Raw genomic sequence first — 26,048 nt, forward strand, 5'->3', positions numbered from 1 at the left:
AGGGTATGTATCTAGACTCAAGCCAGGGTAAGGATAATAATGATAAACAGGACAAATAGGGGCACCTGAGTGGCTCAGTCCATTAAGTGTCCGAGTCTTGATTTTGGCTCAGGTCACGATCTCAGGGTCGTGTTTTCAGGGTTGTGAGATCTAGCCCATCGGACTCCACGCTTGCCAGGGAGTCTGCTTGAAATTCTCTCTCCCACTCTCCCTCTGTCCCTCCCTGCCCATAAATAAATAAATAAATCTTAAAAAAAAAAAAAAAAGAAGGAGGAGGAGAAGAAAGCAGAACAAATAAGTAAATATTGACAAAGCGAACACCAAAAGCCCAGCTATCTTTGCCCACTTGGCTCCCCGATTCTAACAAATTGACTAGCCCATGCAGCAAGACTGGGAGGCACTAACACAGGTGATTCTCTGGGAAAGAGCCTAGCCACTCCGACCCCGACAGTGAAACTGACAGGTTCTGCCATGTGCTCAGAGCCTCCAACCAGCTTTCTCCATTTGAACATACAATCTGTATCACTACATACATGAGGAAAACCTTCAGCAACTTGAAGAACAGAGACCACCACCAACAAAAAACAACTTGGAGGAAATAGAAACTATGCAGGAAGAAGAAATTTTTAACAAATCTTTAAAAAAAAAAAACTATTAAAATCCTCAGAGGGTTAAGTGGAAGTATTTCAATCATAAAATAAGAACTGAATGTTGAAAGAAGGGACAATGGCATTAGGAGCACAAAAGGGGTTCTTAGGCATTAAAGCTATAATAACAAAAACAATAATCAATCAATTAATGAAAACTGCCCTGCCCCCCAAAAAAGCATTAATAAAAAGGATTTAAGATGAAATTTACAAAAACTTTCAGAAAGTGAAGCAAATAGAAAGAAAACAGGAAGGAGAAAGTAGGGAAGAGAGAGAGAGAACATCAACCCAAGGAATCCAACAGTCAAAATAGGGCTCCTTAAAAAGAACATAGAAAATAGAGGAGAAAATTTATCAATAAAATAATTTGTGAATATTTTCCAGAATCCAGACATGAGTTTTCACATTAAAAAGCCCTACCAGGGACGCCTGGGTGGCTCAGTTGGTTAAGCGGCTGCCTTCGGCTCAGGTCATGATCCCAGCGTCCTGGGATCGAGTCCCACATCGGGCTCCTTGCTCAGCAGGGAGCCTGCTTCTCCCTCTGCCTCTGCCTGCCTCTCTGTCTGCCTGCGTTCACTCTCTCTGACAAATAAATAAATAAAATCTTTAAAAAAAAAAAAAAAAAAAAAAAAAAAAAGCCCTACCAAAGATGAATCACAATCAATAAAAATAGACCCATCATCATGAAATTATAGAACCTTAAATACAAGACAAATATTAAAGGTTTACAGATGGGAAAGTCATTCTTATACCAAGAAACAGGAATTAAAATGGTTTTAATTACTTTTCCTTGGTTACACTCTTGAATACCTTCAAAAATCAGAATTCAGATTTCTTTGCCTAGCCAACCTAACAATTAAGTTTGACAGACTGTAGTCATTTCAAGATGTTTTACTTCTCCAAGAATTCACTTCCTACACAATCTTTCTCAAGAAATTACTGGAGGGTGTGCTTTACCAAACAAACAAGTAGATCAAGTACGATACAGATTTGGGATATTGAAAACAGGAAAATCAACCCCCCCAGTTCTTAAGATATCTTCTAGAACTGGTCAGAGGGCTGAAGGAGAGGTATTTTTCAAGATTAAGAAGGAGTAGAAATGCAGAAAGCACTTGACGATATTCAACATTTATCCATGATTTTTAAAATGTTTGAATATACCAAGAACAGATTTAGATAATTCACAGGGAATCTAAGGGTAAATTAGTGATAAGTCATTGAAATAAAATCAATTTAAAACTCCAAAAGAAGGGGCGCCTGGGTGGCTCCGTTGGTTGGGCAACTGTCGGCTCAGGTCATGATCCTGGAGTCCCAGAATCGAGTACCGCATCAAGCTCCCTGCTTGGCAAGGTGTCTGCTTCTCCCTCTTCTCATGCTCTCTCTCTCTCTCTCATTCTCTCTCAAATAAATAAATAAAATCTTAAAAAAAAAAACTCCAAAAAAAACTGTATAATAAAGGAAAAATAGAGGATATTATGTAGTTTAAGTGTAAATAGCATTTATACTCCCATAAAATCACTGAATACTGAGCTAAACACTGACATAACTATATGGACAGAGTGGAGTTTGGGTGGAGTGAACTCTATCAAAGTTAAAATCTTTCATTCATTGAAAGAAAATGAAATTAAACAAATGAAAGAGAAAGCCATAAGATGAGACTTGTGGTCCGACTATATATGGAATTATAACAATTCAAAAACAAACAGGTGAACAACCCATTTTTTAAATGGTCAAATACTCAAGAAAACACTTCACAAAACATATACATACATTTCATTAAAATTTACATTTTGTAAAAATGTATGTATTTTATATATGTATTCACACAAGCAACTAGCAATGATGCTCAACATCATTGATCATTAAAGAAATGCAAATTAAAATCATAATGAGATATCAGGATCTGCCGTTTCTAGCATTCCATACAATTGAATCATGTAGTATACAGTCTTTTGCATCTGGCTTTTTTCATTTAGCATAATGCAACCGTAGAGATTCATCCATATTGTTACAACTATTGATAAGAATGAGCCTTCAGGGGTGCCTGGTGGCTCAGTTGGTTAAGTGTCTGTCTTCAGTTCAGGTTATGATCCCAGGGTGCTGGGATGAGCCCAGCGTTGGGCTCCTTGCTCAGCAGGGAGTCTGCCTCTCCCTCTGCCCCTCCCTCTCCTTCACCCCTTGCTTGCATGTGCACGCGCTCTCTCTCAAATAAATAAAAATCTTTAAAAAAAATGAGGCTTCAAACTCAAATCTATTGCGTCCATATTCATTATATGTCTACAGTATATGATAAAAAAGGAAAAGAAAATACTTATTCATTCTTCTAAAACAAAATATTAGTATATCAGAAAGTTATCTGCATACGATTTTAAAATACACAAAACACGATTATAAATTAAGGCTAACAAATATCTGATAATTTTCTATATATCAGTTTCATACTTACTAAAACAAAAATCTGATAATTTTCTATATATCAATTTTTATACTTACTATTTTATACTTCCTATATTATCAAAGGCTTAAATTTTTTTATATGATATAGTCTCTTATGCACTATGAAGTAAGTTGAGAGCTAAGATTAATCCTTATTATGCCATTTTTTCCAAAGAATGAAGTTCATCATTTTTAAAGAAGGTATTTGAATTATGAAGCTCCTAATAATAAATATCCTGTTAGAAAATTTTAAAATAATATAATTAAATAATTAATATATATAATTAAATAATTTTGACAATTAAAATAATATAGATTTTGGAAATACACGATCACATTAGACATATCATTAAACTGTTATTTATTTCTATTTCACATGGGGTGAAGTATAAAAAAGGAAAAAAGCTAGATTATAATACTAAACTATGAATGATTAGATAAATATTCTAGTCTGTTGTGAATTTACAAAAGGTAAGGTTAAAATAGCTTATCCAGCAAAAAATATAATAGAAGAAAAGAGTCCCATTATAATAGCACCAACAAACAGAATGGCATAGATAGTTTCTTTCTGCATCACCTGCGGCTATGTTTTATTTATTTTCATGGTGTTATTTGTTGTATGAACACTCATAACAGTTAAATTTTCATTATTCCTGGCGCTTGTTTGTTTTGCTTAATGAACACTTTTAATCTAGAAGTTCACTTTGCCTGACTGCTAACAGCTAACATTTACTGAATCCACATTATGTTTCAGACAGTGTTCCAAAGAGTGCAGTGCAATGAACACATAGAGATAAGGAGTAGAAAAGATGGAAAGAGGGCGGGTCATAAAAAATGAATGAAATGATGGGAGTATGTGTATGTGCATTTCTCTCATTTTAATTGACAAAGGGTTAAAGCAATCACTTGCTTTGTCGTGTGAAGAAACTAAGAAGGGAGAGATTACAAAGGTAGGAAACATCTTAAGGATCATCTAATTTAAACTTCTCTTACAGATGAAAAAAGCACAGAGGGTTAGGGCTTGCCCAATATCATGTACATAAGCCACCATTACTAAAACTTAGTTGTTTTGACTCTGAAGTCTCTGCTTCTTCTGCCCTACCAAGATGTTAAGTCAATTACAAATAACATTGCTTCCAAAAAAAGATGGCAAATTAAAGAATGATTAAAAATCAAACAATACTGAGTTTTTGTTGATATTTTGTTGATCTCAGTGATCTTAAAGAAGAATGTTGATACATTTAAGTTCAATAATAGGAGCATTTTACTTAGAAATATTCTTCTATAACTTTAAATATTAGACTAAGATGGTGAATTTTATTATGATTTTTAAAACATGTTTGTCAATTACTTGCATTGCACAGCTGGTAACAGTAAAACAAAGAAGTTTACATAGGCTAGATTTTTCTTACCATGACAGATAACTTGGGTCTTGAAAAGAAAATTGCTCTGCCCAACACACAGTTATCGTAAGATGAATTATGTTTAAACAACCATATTTTATTCTCAAGTTTTCATTTCTCCTTTCCTAAACAATATTTTATAAGTTCATGAGACATTGTATATTACTGAAGATACATTTCAAAATCTTACTTTGGAATATTGTTCTTCACCAGGGAGTGATGACTCTATACCCACATGCTGGAAAAGAGAAGGCTTATATTGAATACGAATTTGCTTATTTCGTTCTGCACATTTTTCCTAGGGAAAAATAAGAGAAACAACAATCTTCTGTAACAACCCAAATACTCCTTTTGATTGCATTTATGGATGGCAGAATTTTGTATTATATTAGTTTTTGTATTATATTAGGTTTTTATTTTGATATTTAAAAATTACATTAAACCTATTTCTTAGCTTTTTCTTCATAAGGATAATAAAACACAAGTTGAGATATAAAAAGGTTTTAGTTAAAGCGTGTATTTTCCTGAACTCTGCCTTAGAAAACCAGGCTACTGTTGTACCAACTGTAATCTTCTGCTCCCTTCTTTTTATTTCAATAACATAGATGAAATTTTTTCATATTTTTCTATTTCTCTTGGACTACATTATTCTTTCTCTTTCCATAGTCATTAATTCCTAAACTGAGCTGTATCTTCTTTAATTTCTTCTTAAGTATAAAAACACATGATTAAAACGAAGAACCAATATTATATTTTATGAAAAAAGATTTGGTTAATCTCATTAAAATAAAAATAAGAAAGACGACCTGTGACACCATTCCTATTAGAAGAAAACATCTGAAATTATTATGATTTTTGATAATTATTTTATATACTGTATACACAGAAAATTCATAAAAATACATCTCAAATTTATATACTCAATTTTTAAAAAAGATTTATTTATTTGAGAGAGAAAGAGTGAATGTGTATGCACGCTAGGGAGAGTAAACACCCAGTGGGGAGGGGCACAGAGAGAGGGAGAGACAAAATCTCAAGCAGGCTCCCCACTGAGCACAGAGCCAGAAACAGGGCTGGATCTCATGAACCTGCAATCACGACCCAAGGCCAAATCAATAGTCAGATGCTTAACTGACTGAACTACCCAGAAGCCATTTTCCAGTAAAATTAACACAATTTTTATTCCAGTATAGTTAACATACAGAGTCATATTAGTTTCAGGGGTACAATGTAGTGATTCAACAATTCTATACATTACTCGGTGCTCATCATGGTAATTGCACTCTTACTTTCCCTCACCTATTTCACTCATCCCATCTACCTCCCTTTGGTAACCTCCAGTTTGTCCTATATAGTTTAATCTATTTCTTGGGGCATCTGGGTGGCTCAGTCAGTGAAGTGTCTGACTCTTGATTTCAGCTCAGGTCACGATCTCAGGGTCGTGAAGTCAAGTCTGCACACTGGGCATGGAGCCTGCTTAAGATTCTGTCTCTCCTTTTCCCTTTTCTCTCTGATTTTTTTTCACTTAACATTATACTCTCTAGTTCCATCTATGTTGTTGCAAATGTTAAGATTTCTTTGTGTGGCTGAATAATATTCCATTGAGTATATATATCACATCTTCCTTATCCATTCCTCTATTGATGGACTCTCGGGCTGCTTCCACAATTTGGCTAGTGTAAAAAATGCTGCAAAAACATAGGGGTGCATGTATCTTTTCCAATAAGTATTGGTTTTCTCTGGGTAAATATCTAGTGTGGAATTATTGGATCATATGGCAATTCTATTTTTAATTTTTTGAGGAACCTTCATGTTTTCCATAGTGGATGGACCAATTTATATTCCCACCAGCAGCACACAGGGTGTTTTTTGTTGTTGTTGTTGTTTTTCTCTCTTTACATCCTTGCCACCACTTGTTATTTCTTATGTTTTTTATTTTGGCCATTCTGACCAGTGTGAAGTGCTATTTCATTATGGTTCTGATTTTCATTTCCCTGGTGATGAGTCATGTTGAACATCTTTTCATGTATCTGTTGGCCATCTGTATGGCTACTTATTTATTTAAGAGAGAGAGAGATTGAGAGAGTGCGCACACAGAGGGAGAGGGAGAAGCAGACTCCCTGCTGAGCAGAGCCTGATATGAGCCTTGATTGTAGGGCCCTGAGATCATGACCTGAACCAAAGGCAGGCATTTAACTGGCTGAGCCACCCAGTCACCCCTATCTGTATGGCTTCCTTGGAAAAAGGTCTATTCAGGTTATCTGCCCATTTTTTCAAATTAGATTTGCGTGTGTGTGTGTGTGTTTGAGTTGTATAAGTTCCTTATATATTTAGGATATGAACCTCTTATCAGATATATGTAACCCCTTATCAGATTTGTAAATATCTTCTCCCATTCAGTAGGTTGCTTTTTTTTGTTTTATTTTTTAAACAGAAGACTTACTTTAAAAAAAAAAAAAGAAGACTTACTTAAATGCATTTCTACTTAGTACTAACATGTAGGAAAATATTACATTAAATAATTGTTTTTGAAACTGTAAACTAATTAAATAATCCTAGGTTAATTTAATTTGAAACTATAGTCAGATAAAATTAGTTGAGGAGTTGCACTTTAGGAAATAGAAATTCTAACATTTGTTAAGTTATTAATAGAAGTACCAATGAGATGGTATTATCAAATGCTGGCTTCCCAAATTACCCCCCAAATAACCTGTTGATAAAGAAAAACTGAGTTCATTGCTTATTGCTGTAAGGGAGAAACTGTCTTTCTAGTGTCTGTTCAAGTCTTGTGCCCATTTTTTAATTGGGTTGTTTCACTGTTGCTAAGTTTTAAGAATTTTATATATATTCTGAATACAAATCTTTGTTGTATATGGAATTTACAAATATTTCTTTGGTGTCTTATCTATGGTGTCTTATCCTCAAACAGTAAAATCTATAGAACAAAAGATTTAATTTGGATGAAATTCAATCTAGCAATAGAAAAAAAAAAGGATCATAGTTTTAGTGTCATGTCAAAGAACTCTTCTCCTTCTCCTGGAGCCTGAAGATATTTTTCTACACTTTCTTCTAAAAGTTTCATAGTTTATGTTTCATATTTATATAGGTGATGTATTTTGAAATAATGTTTGTATCAAGTGTGATGTTTGGGTTGAGATCATATACACATACACACACACATACACACAAACACACCTTCAATTAATCCAATATACATTTTTTGAGAAAACTATTCTTTCTCCCTTGAATTGCATATGCTCCTTTGTCAAATATCAACTGGCCATATTTTGTGGACCTATTTTTTAATTATCTGTTTAGTTCCATGGGTCTATTTGTTTACCTCTTTTCTATAAATGTTTGTCTTGCTTACTGTAGCTTTATCATAAGATTTGAATTTGAGTGCCGTAATGCCTCCAACTTTATTCTTCTTTTTCAAAATCATTTTAGCTAAACTAGTTCCTTTCCCTTTTCTTAAAAATTTTAGAATTAGCTTGTCTACAACTACCATAGAAAATCCTGCTGGGATTTTGACTGGAATTATAAGTCCATAAATCAATTTAGGAAACATTTTCATATTTACTATACTGAGCTTTCCAATCCATGATCATGGTATGTCTCTTCCTTTCATCAGCATTTTAAAGTTTCCAGCATATAGATAAACCTACATATTTTGTTAGATTTAGATACACACACATCTACATATATACCATGATATTCTCTTTCATTTTAATATTGATAATTTATGTTTTGGGGTTTTGTCAGTTTTATTAGAAATTTATCCGTTTTCTTACTCTTTTCAAAGAACCAGATTTTGGTTTTATTAATTTTCTCTACTGCCTTTATGTTTTCAGTTTCATTTCTTTCTGCCCTCGTAGCTATTATTCTCTTTCTTCTGCTTGATTTGGGTTTATTTCACTCTTCTTTTTCTAGTGACTTAAGGTGGAAGCTGAAATTACTAATGTGAGATCTTTCTTCTCTTCTAAGATAATGGTTTCTTCTAAGATAAATTTCTCTGTAAGTAATGCTTTAACTGCATCTCACAAATTTTGATAGGTTGTATTTTCTTTTCATTCAATTCAAAGTATTTTCTAATTTTCCTTTAGAGACTTTCTCTTTCACTCTGGTTTATTCAGGAGTGTATTGTTTAAATTCCACATGCTTGTGGATTTTTCAGTTATCTTTCTGTTATTAATTTCTAATTTTATTCCACTGTAGTCAAATTTTAGTTTCATTTTTTTTGTGATTTCATCTTAAATTTGTCAGCTTTGTTTTATGATACAAGACATGTCTATTTTGGTGAATGTTCTATACATACTTTAAAAGAGTATGATTTCTACTGCTGTTGGACATAGTGTTTTTAAAATATCAATTGAGGGGCTCGGCAGGTTAAGCATCAGCCTTCAGCTCAGTTCATGATCCCAAGGTGCAGGACTGAGCCTGAGCCCTGTTACTCCCTCTCCCTCTGCTTGCCACTCCCCTTGCTTATGTACATGTGCTTTCTCTTTCTCTTTGTCAAATAAATAAAGAAAATCTTTAAAATAAAATAGCAATTAAATCCAGATGGTAGATGATGTTCAATTCTTTTATCTCTTTGCTGGTTTTCTACCTACCAACTCTGCTGCTTACTGAAATAGGAGTGTTGAAGTCTCCAACTATAACTGCAGACTAATCTATTTTCTCCTTTAGTTCTGTCATCTTTTGCTTAACGTATTTTGAGTTTCTGTTGTTAAATGTATACATACTTCTATGATTGTCATATCTTCTTGGTGATTTGACCCTTTTACCAGTATGTAGTATCTTTCTTGATCCCTGGTCAAATTTTTTGGGTTTTTTTTGCACCAAAGTATACTTTGATATTAATATAGCTACTACAGATTTTCTTTGATTAGTGTCTGCAGGTATTTCTTTTTTATACCTTTTACTATTAACCTATGTATATCATTATATTTGAACTGAATATGGACAGCAAGTAATTGCTGTTTTTTAATCCATTCTGATGAACTCCCTCTTAATTGGTAATATTTTAGTCATTTATATTTAATGTAAATATCAACATATTTGGATTTACATCCATCATTTTATTACTTTTTTGGGTTTTTTTTGTCTCCTTTTTTCTACTTTTTTCTACTTTTCACTACATTTGTGGCCTCTCATTACTTCATTTAGTACGTATAAGTGTCAGTAAAAGTTCTGGATACCGGAAGTCAAAAAATTAATGCATTCATTAGGTTTAATTTGGTGAACAAATTTTAGGGAATTACATTAGACAGATAGTATTTTCCTAAAATATTTTGCATTTACAAAGTAAAGAAATACTCACAGGAGTTTCTCCTGGGTTACACATCTTTACCTGAAAAATGTCCCCCAAGAGCAAGTCTATGGGTTTATCTTTGTAGAACATTAAAAAAAAACGTACAAAGTCAGTTAAGTCCTCAGATTTAAACAGCTTTCCTATGGAGAAAAAGTAAACAAATCCAAATAACTCTTGAGTGTTTACAAATCCAATTAACAATATATCATAAAATAACACTTATATACATTTGTTCATTCTATTAACATGAGAAAAGACCCCCCAAATCATTAAAGATTAAATATATCATGTTCCTTCAAAATAAATAAAGCTTGAAGTATTAGTGAAGTTGAAGGATAATAAAACAAAATAATACATCTGCTTAAGTATTAATGATTACCATTTCTGGGCAAGACGTGTGAAGCAGGTTTAGTACAGTGAATACTCTCAGGTAATTTTGATAACCAATGAGATCAATTTTCTAAATCAAATGAAAGATACATACATAATAATAAAAGATATATAAATAACATGAAAACTATAGGAGCTTTAATCTTTTACTTAATTTTACAGAAATTGATTTACAACCTGACTTTTGTAGAACTCTATCAATCTACCAGATTTTTTTATGTTTAACACTTAATTTTGATTAGAATACCGTATTATTTCAGTATTTGAGCATCATTAATACGAATTTTATTTCTATTTCACATTTGTGATTCTTCAAGATTTGCTATATCTTAAAGTACGATATTAGGTCTATTTGCTTTTTTCTAATATACTACATCTTTAATTTTAAAATTAACTTAATTTTAAAATGAAGTTGAAGGTATAAAATTCAAGTAAATTTTCACTTTAAAGTAAATAGTATAAAAAACATCCAACCATTTAATAAACATGCTGGTAGGAAGTAAGCATGCTTCGGTTTTTTTCACTAGGAGCTGAGTCTGTATGGATTAGTTAGTGAAATGTATAGTTGTATTTTAATTTTTTTGGCACCAGTATATACAGTGACCAAGTGATTTAATGATAGAAATAGTTGATTCAGTATTTGTGTTTTCCTTATCTGCTGTCAGTATGCTATAAAATTCTGCTTAGCAAACTCATAGTTTTGGTAATATTGAGTAAGAAAATTATTATTATTATAACAGAAAACAAAGCCCTTATAAACTTAAGCTTAAATAAGACTTCACAGTTTTACATATATAGTGCTCCTGTTCAATGTGCTCTTGTGATCAGAATGTGAATATTTTCTATCCTTCTCATACCTGACTTCAGTGAAAAAGATTAAAAGGAATTTATAGTTCACAAAGTAATGTATCAATAAGCTTACTTCCTCTTCAAGCTCATCAGGTATTACTGCTACCTATAATTCTTCTTCTTATTTAAATCAAAGCTGAGCAAAATAAGGTCTTAAAATTGGATTCTACAGCACTTAACAAAAAAGTATGGGAAAGAAGGTGATCAAGTAAGTATATGAATAACAGATTTCACGAGCAGTCAGAGAAATGCTTTATACTCCTCCAAGTGGCAAAAAAACAAAAACAAAAACAAAACAGAAAGAATCAAATATTGTCAAGCATATGGGGAAGCAGGAACTCCTTCTTACACACTGTTTAGGGGGGTATAAACAGTACAGCCAATCTGCAAAGCAATCTGGCTACGTAGAGACCCTGCTACATTCACCCTCCGTGGTTCTGCTCCCAGGGACATATATGCCACTTCATTTCTTTGTGGTAGGAGAGAGTTAGAAGCAATCAAGGTCAACCACTCTGAGGCTGGATATATCAAATGGATTATTACGTAGGGCTTATGCAACAGCAGGAGGAACAATAAACTAAATGGGCATAAATCGACATGTTGGCAGTTTTAAAATCTAGTTTTAAGGACAAAAATGTAAGGGGCATGAATAAGCTTATCACATCACCTGTTTTTGTAAACTTTAAGCAGGTACAAATGTGATAAACACCAAGTATTGGCAGGATACATGCATATTTATATGTATTCTTTGAACACAGTAGAACACAAACCTGTTGGGGGGTGGGAGGAAGTGGGAGTAGGGACTGGGCATAAAACAAAAAAAATAAAATAAAATAAGAGAAGGCTCCTGCATGAAGAAACGATGACGTGCACCATGAAATGAGTAAGGTCATTCGACTTGCTACCTCAAAGTTCAAATAAAAAGAAAAGTGTAGAAGGAAGAGTGGAGAGAATGGAAGGAAGCAAAAGAAAATTCATAGAAGAAAATTTTTTAAAAATCACAGCATGGGCACAATTTTAGGAACTCCTCGGTGGTGGGTCCGATTCATATATTTTTATACTTTTCTAGGTAGGTCAGCTTTGGCATACCGGAAGTGACAAGGAATTTAGAGTACAGGAGTCCTAAGTTAGAATTCCGTTCTCTAGAACTTTAATTCTTTGAGTTTCTATGTAAACTGAAACTATTTTTCTACATAAAATCGAGAAGTACGCCTTAGTCACTGAACTTGCAGACTCTCAGCAAGCACTTAGCAAGTGGTATCTTTCCTACATTTTTATAACATATATGTATATGTCAACCTGCTAATTTATATTGTCCATCTAGGAAAAAATTGGTTTGAAAATACATTTTCTGAAATTCAGATACTTGAATTTGATCTTATCTTAAGAAGTATCTTTATAGGGGCGCCTGGATGGCTCAGTGGGTTAAAGCCTCTGCCTTCGGCTCAAGTCATGATCTCAGGGTCCTGGGATCAAGCCCCGCATCGGGCTCTCTGCTCAGCGAGGAGCCTGCTTCCCTCTCTCTCTGCCTGCTTCCCTGCCTGCTTGTGATCTCTGTCAAATAAATAAATAAAATCTTTAAAAAAAAAAGTATCTTTATAGAAATCATGCCATTCCTTTCCATTTATTAACAAACTGATAAGTTTTTGAAGATTTTATTTATTTATTTGAGAGAAAGAATGAGAGAAAGAGAGCACGGGAAGGGGGAGGGCCAGAGGGAGAAGCAGACTCCTCACTGAGCAGGGAGCCCAACGTGGAACTTGGTCCCAGGACTCCAAGGTCATGACCTGAGCTGAAGGCAGTCGCTTAGCCAACTGAGCCACCCAGGCATCCCAAATTGATAAGTTCTTAAGAACTTTTAAGATTATTGTGTGCTTAAAAATAGATATATTGTTTACCTATGAATCCAAGAATTGAAAACTCAATATAAAACCAATTTTTTGAAGTGATATTATGCACAAAATCTGTGATTTTTGTAAAGTATGTCTTTTTAGCTATGATATCATCTTCTAGCTGGAAAAAAAAAAACAGAAAGTCATTAGTAACTTTGATACTTCCATTGAATAAGTTGCATTCATTTGAGAATTGAAAATACTTTCAGCAGCATACACTGAAGAAAATGTTTTATTTTATTTTTAGTTCAAGTTGCTGAGGGTTTTTACTGTTAGTTTTCACTTTCAGATTCTGAGACCAGAGATGATAGGTTTCTTTCCTAAACAATAATATGGAACACTCAATCTAAATCCTCACTGAAAAAAAATTGCTTACCTGAATCCATTTTCATCCTTACAAATACTTCCTTTTCTAATTTAAGGCCAATTAGTTTTATGTTCGAGATGACAGGTGCCATGTCCTATTGCCAGAGAGGGTGGCTGGCCAAGAGTCGACAAAAGGGAACCTGCACTCTCATCCACCACCAGCTGGGTGGAATGATGATGCACATAAGCCTAAGAATAGTTCTCCCTAAGAGAGGGGGAAAGGAAAACTAGAATTTTCCTTTCTTTTTAATCTCATATATATTATGTGTAATCTATGCACTAAAAAAGCCTCCTAAATGAGTCAGAAACATGAGAAAGTCCTCAAGCATATGACCAGAGCACAAAAGAGAACTGCGTTATATACTGGGAAGGATTCATTGGCTGGATCTCGTGTTTCTGCTCCATTCCACTAACTAGGAATCAAAAGATTTTTTTTTTCTTCTAGTAAAAGAGAGGACCGTGCTTCAGGTATTTTTCTAACATTCTCTCTTCTCCAATGATATCTTGCAAACTCTTCTTACAACTACATATTGTCACATATAGTAAGGCGTACACTCACTGCTGGGAAACATAACATTATTATTTAACAATACACCAGAATTCAGGGAATTCAATCTATATATAATTGCTTTATTTCAGAAATACAGAAAGGCACTGTAGCACTGGGTTGAACATACAGTGCGAGCCTATGTAGGGTACCAACGGTAAGCATACGCACTGTCTGACATACTGTACGTGCTCAAAATGCGTCTGCCTAATGTAAGAAATTTGTGGGAAGAGAAATGTAAGGAGCATAATTTCTTTTTTTTTCCTAATTTGAGAATTTCTTTACAGTTTGCTTCAGGTAACTAAAATTTCCTTTGTTAACAGTAAATCCAGCAAGAAGACTTACATAAAATCAACTTTAAACTTCCTTTTGGAACTTAAATACATTAAGTATTTTCTGAATACAAAGTAAGGTGGAGGAACACAATGAGGAAGGAAGGAATCAAAAGAGGGAAGGAGAACATAATACTTCCACTTTAAATTTTATACACACACATGCACACACCCCACAGTCTTACCTGTAAATAATACATGGCCTTGGGTTGGGCATACAGCATCAAAAAACAAAAATCCAGTACTTGTTTGATACGCCATCTAAAGACAGCAATAAAATCTGTTAATATTTGTCATTATTATATAATTTTGATTTATAAGCGCACTTCAGTAATTAAAACAATTTTTTACGCTTTGCTAACATAGAGTACTATCTACAGTAAGTGCAATTAAATATGTTACACTGAAAGGTTGTATTAAAATGTTTCCCATCTTTATTCAGTGGACCTTATCTGCCATCACTAAACTAGGAAAAGCATTATCTATCTATTTTATGTTTTGGTTAAATTCTGACCTGTGTAGTAAAGTTAATATTCTCTGTGGTCTTAGGTCTTGTTCAAATAAAAATAAGAAGAAACTCTATTCTAATTTAATACTAAGCTAGGTTTAGGCCACTTCCTGAACATACAAAGAGCAAGACACAATGCAGTTCTGCCCTTCTGAGTTTCATAATCCAGTATGAAAAGACAGAAAAGTAATCAAATCAGAACAATTAGGCAAGTGCCCTACAGAGACATTGGCAATGATGACATAAAATAAGATGGGACGGGTGGATCTGGAGGCCGGGCATTCAGTGGGAGGACCAGTATTGCCAAGACATGAAATGCACGAGAAGGTGTGTCACCTTAGATTCAGAGTACAGACAGAGGAGGGAAAAGCTGCTGATGGGGAGATGGGTAGAGACGAGATCAGGAAGGAAACTTTGGACCTGATCTCTTATGAAAAAGGTATTCTGGCTACACATGGAGAATGAACTGGAAGAGAGACCAGGCTAGGCTAGGCTTAGGGAAAACAAATAGATCCTGGATAGCCTGAAGTAAGTCCCAGGCAGAGGAATGGAGACAAGGGGAATAACGCAGAGAGAGATTGTTTAAAAAAAAATAAGAAATGATGATGGAGACACAAAGAGCAGAAGGAAAAACAGGATCTACAATGTTTCCCAGCTCTATGACTCTAAGAACTGTCTACTTAATTCAAAGCAAAAGAAAATCCCTAAGAGATTTCCAGATTCTGACACACCATTTATTACCATAAAACAAAACAGAGCTAGTAAGTTTTCTGGGATCAAACTTTTTTCTGAATTCTGACATTTCTTTTACTCTAGTAATTTTAAGAAACCAAATCATTACACTTCTTATAATACCTATGATATTTATAATCAAACAATAGTGATCCTTTATACATGTATAGACTTTTTTCAAAATTATTTCATAAATACTATATTTTACTCTTACAATGACTTTTCCAAATATATATTGTAGATTTTATTATGCACAAGGGAAAGCAGAGGAAGGTAAGAAGACAAAGTCTAAACTACCTGTCTAGGATGACCTACAGCAAACAAAAAAACTGGAACTAGAATGTACCCGTAATAATTTATAGCCCCAGGCTTCCCCCCTTCCTTATGCCCTTGCTAATTATTGGCTGAAAACGTGAACACAGATACTCAGTGGTGTGCTGGTGGTAAATATTTTAACAACTGATTCTTTGGGGAGTAGCGTGAGGGTGAACCATGGTTTGTATTTTGCCCATCTCCATGGTATAAATGCTCCTACCACGGCTGATTTCATGCTACCAACTTGACGCTGCTGGATGCAGACTGGGAAGAGCTGCACACAGTCAGCTCTTGCAAGCTAACAGGAGCTGGCTGTGTTTGAGATGGGGTCTATCGGATGCCGGTTCCTACATTACATCTGATGGGGTTATTTAAGGTAGTACGTCATACCTCTCTGATCTTCCAGAGTCCTCCGTTGACTGCTTGATGTGTAATATATTTGGATAAAAAAAGGCAGGTATTGAGATGATTTCTAATGATCCAGACCTTAGTTGTCTTTTGAATCTGTAAACAGAAGTAATTGGAAGCTTGTAACTTAATATTTGATTTACCAAAATAACAAGATATTTAAAAAGAATGTCTTTCTGCATATCCACATAACATTTGTATTTGAATTATTTCACATGATATCCATGTGAAATATGATATCCATGATATCATATACATGATATCCACATTTTGAAACTAATACTTTTTAGTCTATTTCTTTTACAAATTAGTAAGCAACCTAACAAAGTTAAAAAATACAATATAAAATTAATTTCCTTTTGTAAAAATTATAGGCACTTTAAAATTTTGCAAGTTTACAATCAGGTATGTACTCTAAAAGATTCAAGATAATGGAACTAACGAGTTAGCATAGAACATTAGACGATTTTTTTAAAAAAGATTTTATTTATTTATTTGACAGACAGAGATCATAGGTAGACAGAGAGGCAGGCAGGGAAAGAGGAGGAAGCAGGCTCCCTGCTGAGCAGAGAGCCCCATGCGGGGCTTGATCCCAAGACCCTGGGATCATGACCCGAGCAGAAAGCAGAGGCTTTAACTCACTGAGCCACCCAGGTGCCCCCATTAGACGATTTTTTAAGGTGCATAATTTTGAGTTTAGTAAACGTCCTTTTGAATAGCCTCATGGCTGCTGAATGAGTATGACTTGTCCTCAACTCATTGGATGACTATGTATGCTTTTCAGAATCTTTAAAGTTAATATTTATAGACCAACTAGGATATCATTAAAATGCATGAAATATTGCTCACAAAACCTGTAATACACACCTTGTACCGTCAAGGTAAAGGATAGGACACACCAGGTAGAGCATTAAATGGTTTTCCTTTAGAGATAGATAATATGACTTTAAATGAGATTTAAATTTAGGCATTACATTATTTATTGAAATGCTAAAGTCTCAAGATAATGTTTGTTTTATGCTAATAGGTGAAAAAGCAAGATGGGGTTTTTATATGCACAATCTCTATTATGTGCAAAATAAGTAGTCCTCACTTTGCACAATTCTATTATGCATGAATCTCAGTTACCATGTGTCAGTTAAATAACAGCTCTCCCTCAACAACACTGGTTGAATTGAGTCTTCACACTGTATTAACCACGAATAATTCCATAAAGTACGAACTTGCTTCTGACTCTTCAGTTCACAAATCACTACATAAATCGCCTATCATCACCTCACCATCTCACTGCTCCTTTCAGAATTTGTGGGTGCCTGATCACTGTTACTCTGTTCAGTTCACTTACAGACAGCAAAACATGTGGTCTTGTTGCTTTCTTGTGCCATCGGAATGTGGACAATTGTATTCCTTTCATTTGCATTTTAAATGGTTTCCAGATGTTTCCTCATAGGTATGTATCATGAGCATGGGATAGCAGCAGCGACCTCTAGCAGTGCTAGAGAGAATGTGAGACCCAGAAAAGGGTCTCTACCAATTTTGCATCCTTCACTTAACACACTTCGAGCAAGTCATTTACTTCTTCTGACCTTCAGTTTCTTCATCTGTAAAACTGGAATAGCAATACATACCCAGGCAAGGAAAGAATTCTACAGACATAGATTCTTCCCAGGCTCTATGTATCAATGGAAGAGTTATTGTTTGTTTACTTATTTATATTTTTAGGTGGGAGTGTAAATGGGTGAGTACAGGGGATGAAAGGCTTACTGGCTCTTCTGATTTTATGGAAAGGTTTTTTATTTTTTAAAAGATTTTATTTATTCATTTATTTGTCAGAGAGAGAGAGAGAGAGAGAGAGTGCACAAGCAGGGGAAGTAGTAGGCAGAAGGAGAAGCAGAACCCCCCGCTGAGCAGGGAGCCCAATGCGGGACTCGATCCCAGGAGATCCCAGGGCCCTGGGATCATGACCCGAGCTGAAGGCAGTTGCTTAACCGACTGAGCCACCCAGGCGTCCCAGAAAGGTTTTTTAAAAATCCATTTTAGTATGTTCCTTGAGGAGTAGAAAATATTGGTATGGAAGAAAAGAATGAGGATTTCTATTTGGTTTGGGGTAAAAATTACTAACATAATATCTACATTTTTAAAAGTGAAATTGCATAACTTTTTATAGCAATTTAGAATAGCAGAGGCAAGTGAAAATAACATTAAGTTGCAGTATATACAATCACAAAAAGTTTGGATTACAGATGCTTGTAAGTAGTTTTTATCCTCCAGAAAATTTCAGGCGAAGTATCAAGGCAACAAAAGTCAAGTTACAAGTAATTTCTATCTTGATGGTATAATTTCCCATTACTAATAAAGAGAAAGATTCCAGGCTCAGTTTTACTCAGTCTGTCTTAAGCAAGACCTTTGAAATCCTGTGTGGGGACACCTTTCTAGGATTCTTTGAATCTTTTCTAGCTTGTTAGGTTATGGATAGCATCAAAAGTTCTTGAGATAATGATACCAGAATTGCTAGCTGCCAGTGACTAGGGAAAATGGTATAACTATACATTGTTGCCATTATAAATGAATGATTCTACCTTGTGATTATAAAAAAGTAGAAAATTTATAGATGTATAGTTTTACATAAAGTAATAGTTATATACAGTTTCACATAAGGTTATATATAACCTCAGTTGGGTCCTTTAACAATTATAGTCTCAAATTTAAGACCAATAAAATACAGAGCAATCTTTCATTAACCCCTATGAGCAGACCTAGCAAAGAGTTTTGGCTAAATTAAATATATAAAAATTTAGGTATAGAAATGAAAAGTTACGAGTTTACATTAACTTAGATACAATCTCATTTAAAATTGCATATTCTATAAGATCTATTTTTAAATTATAGTTGTATTCTATTCTCACAAAAAATAAAACAATTTTATTCCAACTCTTTATCCTGTATTGACATTAACATTCTCATCATCATGAGAATCTCTTTTTGAATCATCTGACATCGTTCTCTGGTACACATGATCATTAAGTCTAACTAAAATTCTAGTCAGTGACATTGACTGTACACTTTCTAGCAAAACATAAGTGTTTTTATACACCAAGTAGTATTTTTATTTGTGATCTCCACAAGTAACCACATACTGTAATTTTTTAGTCATTTTCAAAGGATTTCAAAACATATCCCTAGAAATTGTTTGTAAACCTCTGCCTTCTTTGTAACAGATTCTGTTAAGACTCCCTTATAAGGACACCAAACTAGCATAGATTTAAGTCATTTCAGGCTAATGTGTCTTCTTCAAACAGTGGTTTATTATGCAGAATAAAGCAACCAAGAGAGGCTATCCTGGAATATGAGAACATTTTAAGGATTCAAGAATGAGACAACTTTTTTCCCCTGGGGAATCTTTTTTGGGTAAAATTAGACATACAAGGGTGTTTTAGTTAATCTCTACCAGTTCTATCTCCCTCCACACACATCATCTACTTCAAGGCTTCACTACCATCCTCAAGGTCAAGTTCACTGCCAATAAATCACTCATTCTCAACATACTATCTTTCTTTCACAGAGAAAAGAAAATCCTTTAAGGAGGGAATGCTTTCATTTCACCCTCCTTTCTCAAACTATTTTTTCCTACTCCTTCACCCGTTCCCATCTTTTTCCCCTAAACCTCCTGCCATGTGTACCTTGCATCCAACTGCCCCCCCCCCAACCCCCATAGACTTTATTCATCAGCTTCCTCCCATCCATGAGCATTGAGTGCAGGTATAAAGCCACTCCTGGTGCTCCCATCTCCAGACCCACCCCGCCAAACACAAGTTTTCCTTTAGGCTGCTGTGCTTCAACATCTCTCCCTATCAGTGGAGCTTGCTGAGAATAGCCTAATTCAATTCTTTACATCTTTAAATTTTATTATGAAAATTAACACACAGAGACACAAAAGGGGGACTATAATGAATACCTGATCTCTTGATTTCAACAACCATTACTTTTTTTTAATCACACTTGTTTCATCCATTCAGCCCCCTTTTTCTTGTTGAAGTATTTTAAAACAAATCCTAGATAATCAGTTCTCACCCTTTAAATCTTCAGTGTCAAAATCAAAAAAGCACATTTATTTACACAACCACAAGCCATTATCACACCTTACAAGGCTAAGAATTTTAATATCACGTGATATTCAGTTGATATTCAAATAAGCCCAGTATCCAAGTAACTAATGGATGAAGACAGGGCGTGGGGAGGGGGTGCTCCAGGGAGCATCAAGTTCCTCTCATTATAACCAGTTATTTCTTCCTTCTTTTTTAAACTTATAATCCACGCCAGTCATTTCAGCTCTTCTCTTTTTCCCTCAACTATCTTTTTTCATAGAACTGGGTCAACTGTCCTATAGAATGTCCTGCATCCTAGTGGTTACCACGGATTGCTTCCTCTGTTCACTGTGTACACTCTACACTGGCTTTCAAATTACACTAAAGGTTGTTCTGTCTTAAATATATGATTTCACTAAATGTGGAATTTAAGAACAAAGATGAATATAGAGAAAGGTAAGGAAAAATAAAATAAGAGGAAAACAGAGAGGGAGACAAACGGTAATGCTAGTCAGAGGAAACAAAGAGGGTTGATGGAGGGGGGAGGGGGATGGAGTAACTGGGTGATGGGCATTAAGGAGGGCACATGATGGATTGAGCACTGGGTGTTAGAATCAACTGATGGTTCACGAAATTCTACCTCTGAAACTGGGGGGGGGGGGGGAAAGAAGGCTGTTCTGTCTTGTGTGTTGTGTTACATTGTATTTTGGAGGGCAGTGGGCAATAATCTGCTCTAGTCATTTCACAGTGGATTTCATTTGTTACACACCAGAAGCCACAGCATGTCTGGCTGCCTTAGCGGCAGTGATGCTGAGACTGGTCAGAGGTTGGGGGGGGGGGGGCGGGCACCCGAGCCCTTCCTGCTGGCTGCGCATCTGGCCTCAGCCCCATTCTCACACTCCGCTCTGCCTGGACGGCAGGGTCGGGGGCTCTGCAGGCCACAACCCCAGCCCCCCTGCTCGCCAGCTTCCAGGTAGGTTCTGCCCATGGGAGGCAATATCAAGAGATTAGAAGGCAGTAAAAGAGGAGGTTCTGCTTCCTACTCTGGGGTTGGGGAAGTCTGCAGCAGCAGCAGGATGGAGCAGCAGGAGGTCGTGGAGTGGGTAGAGTGCCCAGCTCAGGCAGCAGGCCAGCGCTGCCATCCGGGCATTTTCCACAGCACAGCAGCAGGGGCGGCCCAGCGTGTGCTGGGGGTGGTGGGGGAGGGAATGGGGGGATGGGGGAGGGGATGGGGGGATGGGGGGTGGGGGTATAACCCCAGCTCCCTTGATGCTTCTCCCACTTCCTTTCTTCTCTTTTGTTCTCTCAGCCCCTGTCAACACTTTCTTGACCAATTCTCTGTGCTGAATTCCCTCTATCTGAATGACCAAGGGTTTCCAGTTTGGAGGCAGGCTGGCACACCTTCCTGGTAAAGGGCCCCGTCCACATGTCCCTTAAGGACATGCCTGAACCAGTTGTTTCGAAACGGTGATTTTCTAATTCCATTCATTCTGCAGTTATTAGCTAGAATTTTTTTGACAAAAACAGCTTTGCTTCCGCCCCTTGAGCTATCTAGTAAGGAGACAAAACAAAACACCTTGCAGGCAAAGCCAAACTTGTCTGATGGCCAGATTCTGCTTGAAGGCAGCGTTTGCCACCCTGGTCTGTAGCACGAAGTGCACAATGCTCAGCATGTTACCCAAGCTCTTCACGATCTTATCACAGCCCGCCTGAGCTCCCACTGATACTCCTTCCTTAATCCCAAATACCCACACTCCACGATACACTTCCATTTCCACAAATCTAGTGTGCTCCTTTTTGGCCTTTCTGCCTTCTCAAGCAATTCTATTTGCCAGGCATTCACTTTCTCCTTTTATCTGCTTTAACAGTTTCCTTGTATCTTACAGGTAGAGTGAAAGGCTTCCCCCTCTACATGTTCTCATGCTGCCCTTGCCATACTGGTACAAAACACCAGCCTCCTGGCTGTGATTTGTTCTTTACCAATTTTATCACCCACTTGAACATAAAGATCTGAAAGGCTGCGTCCATTCCACAGCATCTTGCTTGATAAACAGCTTCATGTTGGTTCATCATCATGTGCTCGCCTCTCCCAGGCTACATCCGGCAGAAGATTATAAGCAGAAGTGGAGAATGTGACTTCATACAGTAAGGACAGGAGAATGCTTAAAAAATAATCTAGTAGCCTTCTCTCAGAGGAGGTAGATTTCATGGAGAATAGATACAACGATGATAACACGCACAAGCTGGATTTTATTAGGCAGACAACCTACAAAACTGGGGAGTTATAACTATACTTTGTCACAGCTTAGAACGACCCGTAGTTCCAAGTAGTTCTTTCTATACAGCTACGCTCATCAGAATGAATATGATCACTTATGCAATAATATAATTGGGCAGAAAAAATAAAACAAAAATGAAAGAACAGCTATTTTCAAATTTATCAAACACTACTTACCTTTTTGTAATCATGTCAACAACAGATTTTAAATAATCTTCATTTCTCTAAAAATGAGAAAAATATTTCACTGAAATTAAGCACGCCTCATAGTTTTGGTACTATATGGTTGCTACACCTTAGTCTAGTTTAGGCATGGAATGGCATTGCTTCCTAAGAATTTTTTGTTTTTTCACTGTCTATAAAAGAATTTAAAATACCCACATGTCTTAAAGACCCAACTTGAATACTGAAAATATTTCATTCTTCCTTTTGTCACAGTACAAAATATCACTACACATTATTTACACTTAAAAATTAGTATGCAAAAACCTATGTATCTAAAACAGTTTGTCCTAAAAATGGGATGGCTTATTTCTAAGAACTGCTCTTTTTGAAAATGTCTTAATTTTATGAGCATTATAGGATAATAAATGTACTTCAAAATTATACCACAGTTTGGGGCACGTGGGTGGCTCAGTGGGTTAAGCCTCTTGCCTTCGGCTCAGGTCATGATCTCAGGGTCCTGGGATCAAGCCCCATATCGGGTTCTCTGCTCAGTGGGGAGCCTGCTTCCCCTTCTCTCTCTGCCTGCCTCTCTGCCTACTTGTGATCTATCTCTCTCTCTCTCTCTCTGTCAAATAAATAAAATCTATAAAAAATAATTATACCACAGTTTTCCAGATGGTATTACTCAGCTTGATTCCCAAATTTTCCTTCATCAACAAACCTTGTGTGCCTACTCTTTATCGAATTCTGTGCTAGATTAGATGAAAGATTCATTTGTAAATAGCTTTTGGTAGTACATTCTCAGATTTTTTTTTTTTTTTTAACAAAAGTGATTAGCATTACACAATATTGCCTCAGGGCCCCAAGCATTCCTAATATAAAATTCTGTAAAATTTTGAATGACATTTCTGTTGTCATATCTGAGTACTCTGAACTGTATATAGTCAGACTGCTTATTTTAAATATCCATCATGATGCAGATACCTCTGACAGTACTTAAAGTTCTTAAGATAGCCATAGCTAGGGGGGGAGCAGGCTCCCCGCCTAGCAGAGAGTCCAATGCAGGGCTCGATCCCAGGACCCTGAGATCATGACCTGAGCTGAAAGCAGAGGCTTTAACCCACTGAGCCACCCAGGCGCCCCTATTTTATATATTTTAAACACAGTACTAAAGTTAAAGTAACTTTAGTTACTAAACTAAAGACTAAAGGTCTTAAAGTTCTTAAGCATTCTACATTCCATTCTAAAATTTGTCCCTAATATTTTATTACTGGTCTAAAAGTTTTAGGCAATGTACACTGTGTCAGCAGCAAAGAAAGAAAGATTATAATATGTAACGTACAGAAATGTGACAAAGCATTTTGGAAATTATGTATATGCTTTCAATATTAAGAAATTAAACTTGGCAAGAATGACTGTTTAATCTTTTATTTATATTTTCCTCTCAGTCCTTCTATTGCTTGTTTTGTTTTTTGAGTTTTTCTCTGCATTCAAAGACATGTTTATTATAGAAAATTCAAATAAAGAAAAGAATATATAGAAAGGATAACAAAGATCCCTCTTTTACTCTTACCATCCAGAGATAACCATTATCTATATTTTGGAGATCATTATTCCAAGAGTCTCTCTTTTTTTTTTTTAATACATTTCATCTGTCTGTATCTTTCTTACCTCCTTTCTTCCATCTATCACGTTTTACATAGATAATATCATGTTAAGTGTGATGCTTTACAATTTTTTTCCCACTCAACAACATGATATGGACATCATTTTATGTCAGTGAATACAAATATTCGTTCTTTTTTCCATGGTTACAATTGCATTGTGGGTATTGCAATGTAGACACAAGGATTTAGTCAGCCTCTTTTTGAGAGACGTTTCTGGTAGTTTCCAATACTGTGCTTCCATAAAGCAATCATGCAATGAAAATCCTTGAAATAATTACTTATTGAACACTTACCATGGGCCATGCATCATTCTGAATACTTTAAATATAATAGCTAATGTAACGGACAAAACAACCCTATGACACAAGTAATATTATCATCACTATTTTGCAGAGAAAGAGAGTGAAGCATAGAAAGGTGAAAGAACTTGTTCAAGTTCACAAGCCAGGAAATGGAGGAGCTGGCATTTGAACCCTGGTGATCTAGATTCAGAGTATGTGTTCTCCACTACTGTACCTGCTGCCATATTTTTATTATTGTGGAATTCTTGCCTGATTATCTCCTTAGGATAACTTCCCAGAATTGAGATTTCTGATACAAAGGATATACACATTCTAAATCTAACACAAGTTCCCAAACTCCTCCTCCAAAAAGTTTTATGTTGTATTTATACAGTGCTTTATATAAATTTTACATGGCATTAGAGGGTGAGATAGAAAATTTGGGAACCATCAGACATAGATTTGAATCTGCTATATTAATTACTGGACAAGTTACTTACTTTCTATAAGTAACTCTCTAAGTAACTCCGGTTTCTTCAACTGTAAAATCAGGATAGCTCTACCTACTTTACAAGGATGTAATGCAGGTTACAAATAATGTCTATTAAAATGGTCTATAATCCCTCAGTTATAGAAGAGAGTCCCTCCATAGTCATGGTGTTATTATTACTTAAGTTAACATAAATTATCTCTTGATTCATATACCTACCTTTTATTGGGCCGGCAGGTTTTATTACTATAGCTTCAATTTTAATGTTCTGTTTGTAAATATAATTTTGTACTATATAGTATGCAGGACTCCTAGTGACATATTTAACAATGCAATCTTATTTCTCTACAGGGAACCACTATATTTTCTTTTTAGACTGACATATTTAATTTCTTCTCAGTGGTGTCAAACAAGTCTTAGATACATCGTCTGCTATCCAACAAAGACATCTATGCATAGCTTTTTTAAATTTCAGGAAAAAAAATCCAAAACAATACAGTAATTACCAGAGAGGAAGGGTATTTGGAGACCATAGGCTGGGCATGAGGAGAGCCACTTATTTTTCATACGTACATCTGCGACAGAGACGATCACCACGGAGTCCTTCTCTTCTGAAGGAGTCATCCTGGAGACAATGGAATTCAGTGTTTGCTTCAGGTAACTCTGATTTCCTCTGTTAACAGTGGAAATACCTAGTGCAAAAGAGACTGCAGACAGAGGAGTGTGGAATCAAACCATAGAGAAAAACACAATTTATCATTAATAGCTATGCTTATTACTGCATTTGGGTTAGTTGTATGGTCAAAGTAGTGTCCAAAACTAAGTTATAAAAACTACCCAAACTACTATTAATTTTTATCATAAAGTTCATTTTCTGCTTGAACAAATGCCAATTAGCTGTGGATTGTTAGCTGTGGATTAGCTGTGGATTGTCCTTTATATAAAG

The 26,048-nt window shown here is 35.5% G+C and overlaps 1 protein-coding gene across 1 annotated transcript in view; it reads right to left on the reverse strand.

Moving 5' to 3' along the window:
* Positions 1–760: 760 nt before the first annotated feature.
* MGAT4D (MGAT4 family member D) overlaps positions 761–26,048 on the reverse strand; it is a gene marked incomplete at both ends in the record, with an annotated part of 46,693 nt that continues 21,405 nt past the window's right edge. Inside the window, 8 exons of the mRNA XM_080796343.1 lie at positions 761–766; positions 4,677–4,784; positions 9,807–9,937; positions 12,935–13,049; positions 14,359–14,434; positions 16,119–16,232; positions 22,677–22,723; positions 25,676–25,809. Coding sequence (XP_080652469.1) covers positions 761–766; positions 4,677–4,784; positions 9,807–9,937; positions 12,935–13,049; positions 14,359–14,434; positions 16,119–16,232; positions 22,677–22,723; positions 25,676–25,809 — 731 coding nt within the window. The remainder of the gene's footprint in view (positions 767–4,676; positions 4,785–9,806; positions 9,938–12,934; positions 13,050–14,358; positions 14,435–16,118; positions 16,233–22,676; positions 22,724–25,675; positions 25,810–26,048) is intronic.

Source organism: Martes martes (assembly GCF_963455335.1).
Source record: "Martes martes genome assembly, chromosome: 2".
In the NCBI taxonomy this organism is placed as follows: domain Eukaryota; kingdom Metazoa; phylum Chordata; class Mammalia; order Carnivora; family Mustelidae; genus Martes; species Martes martes.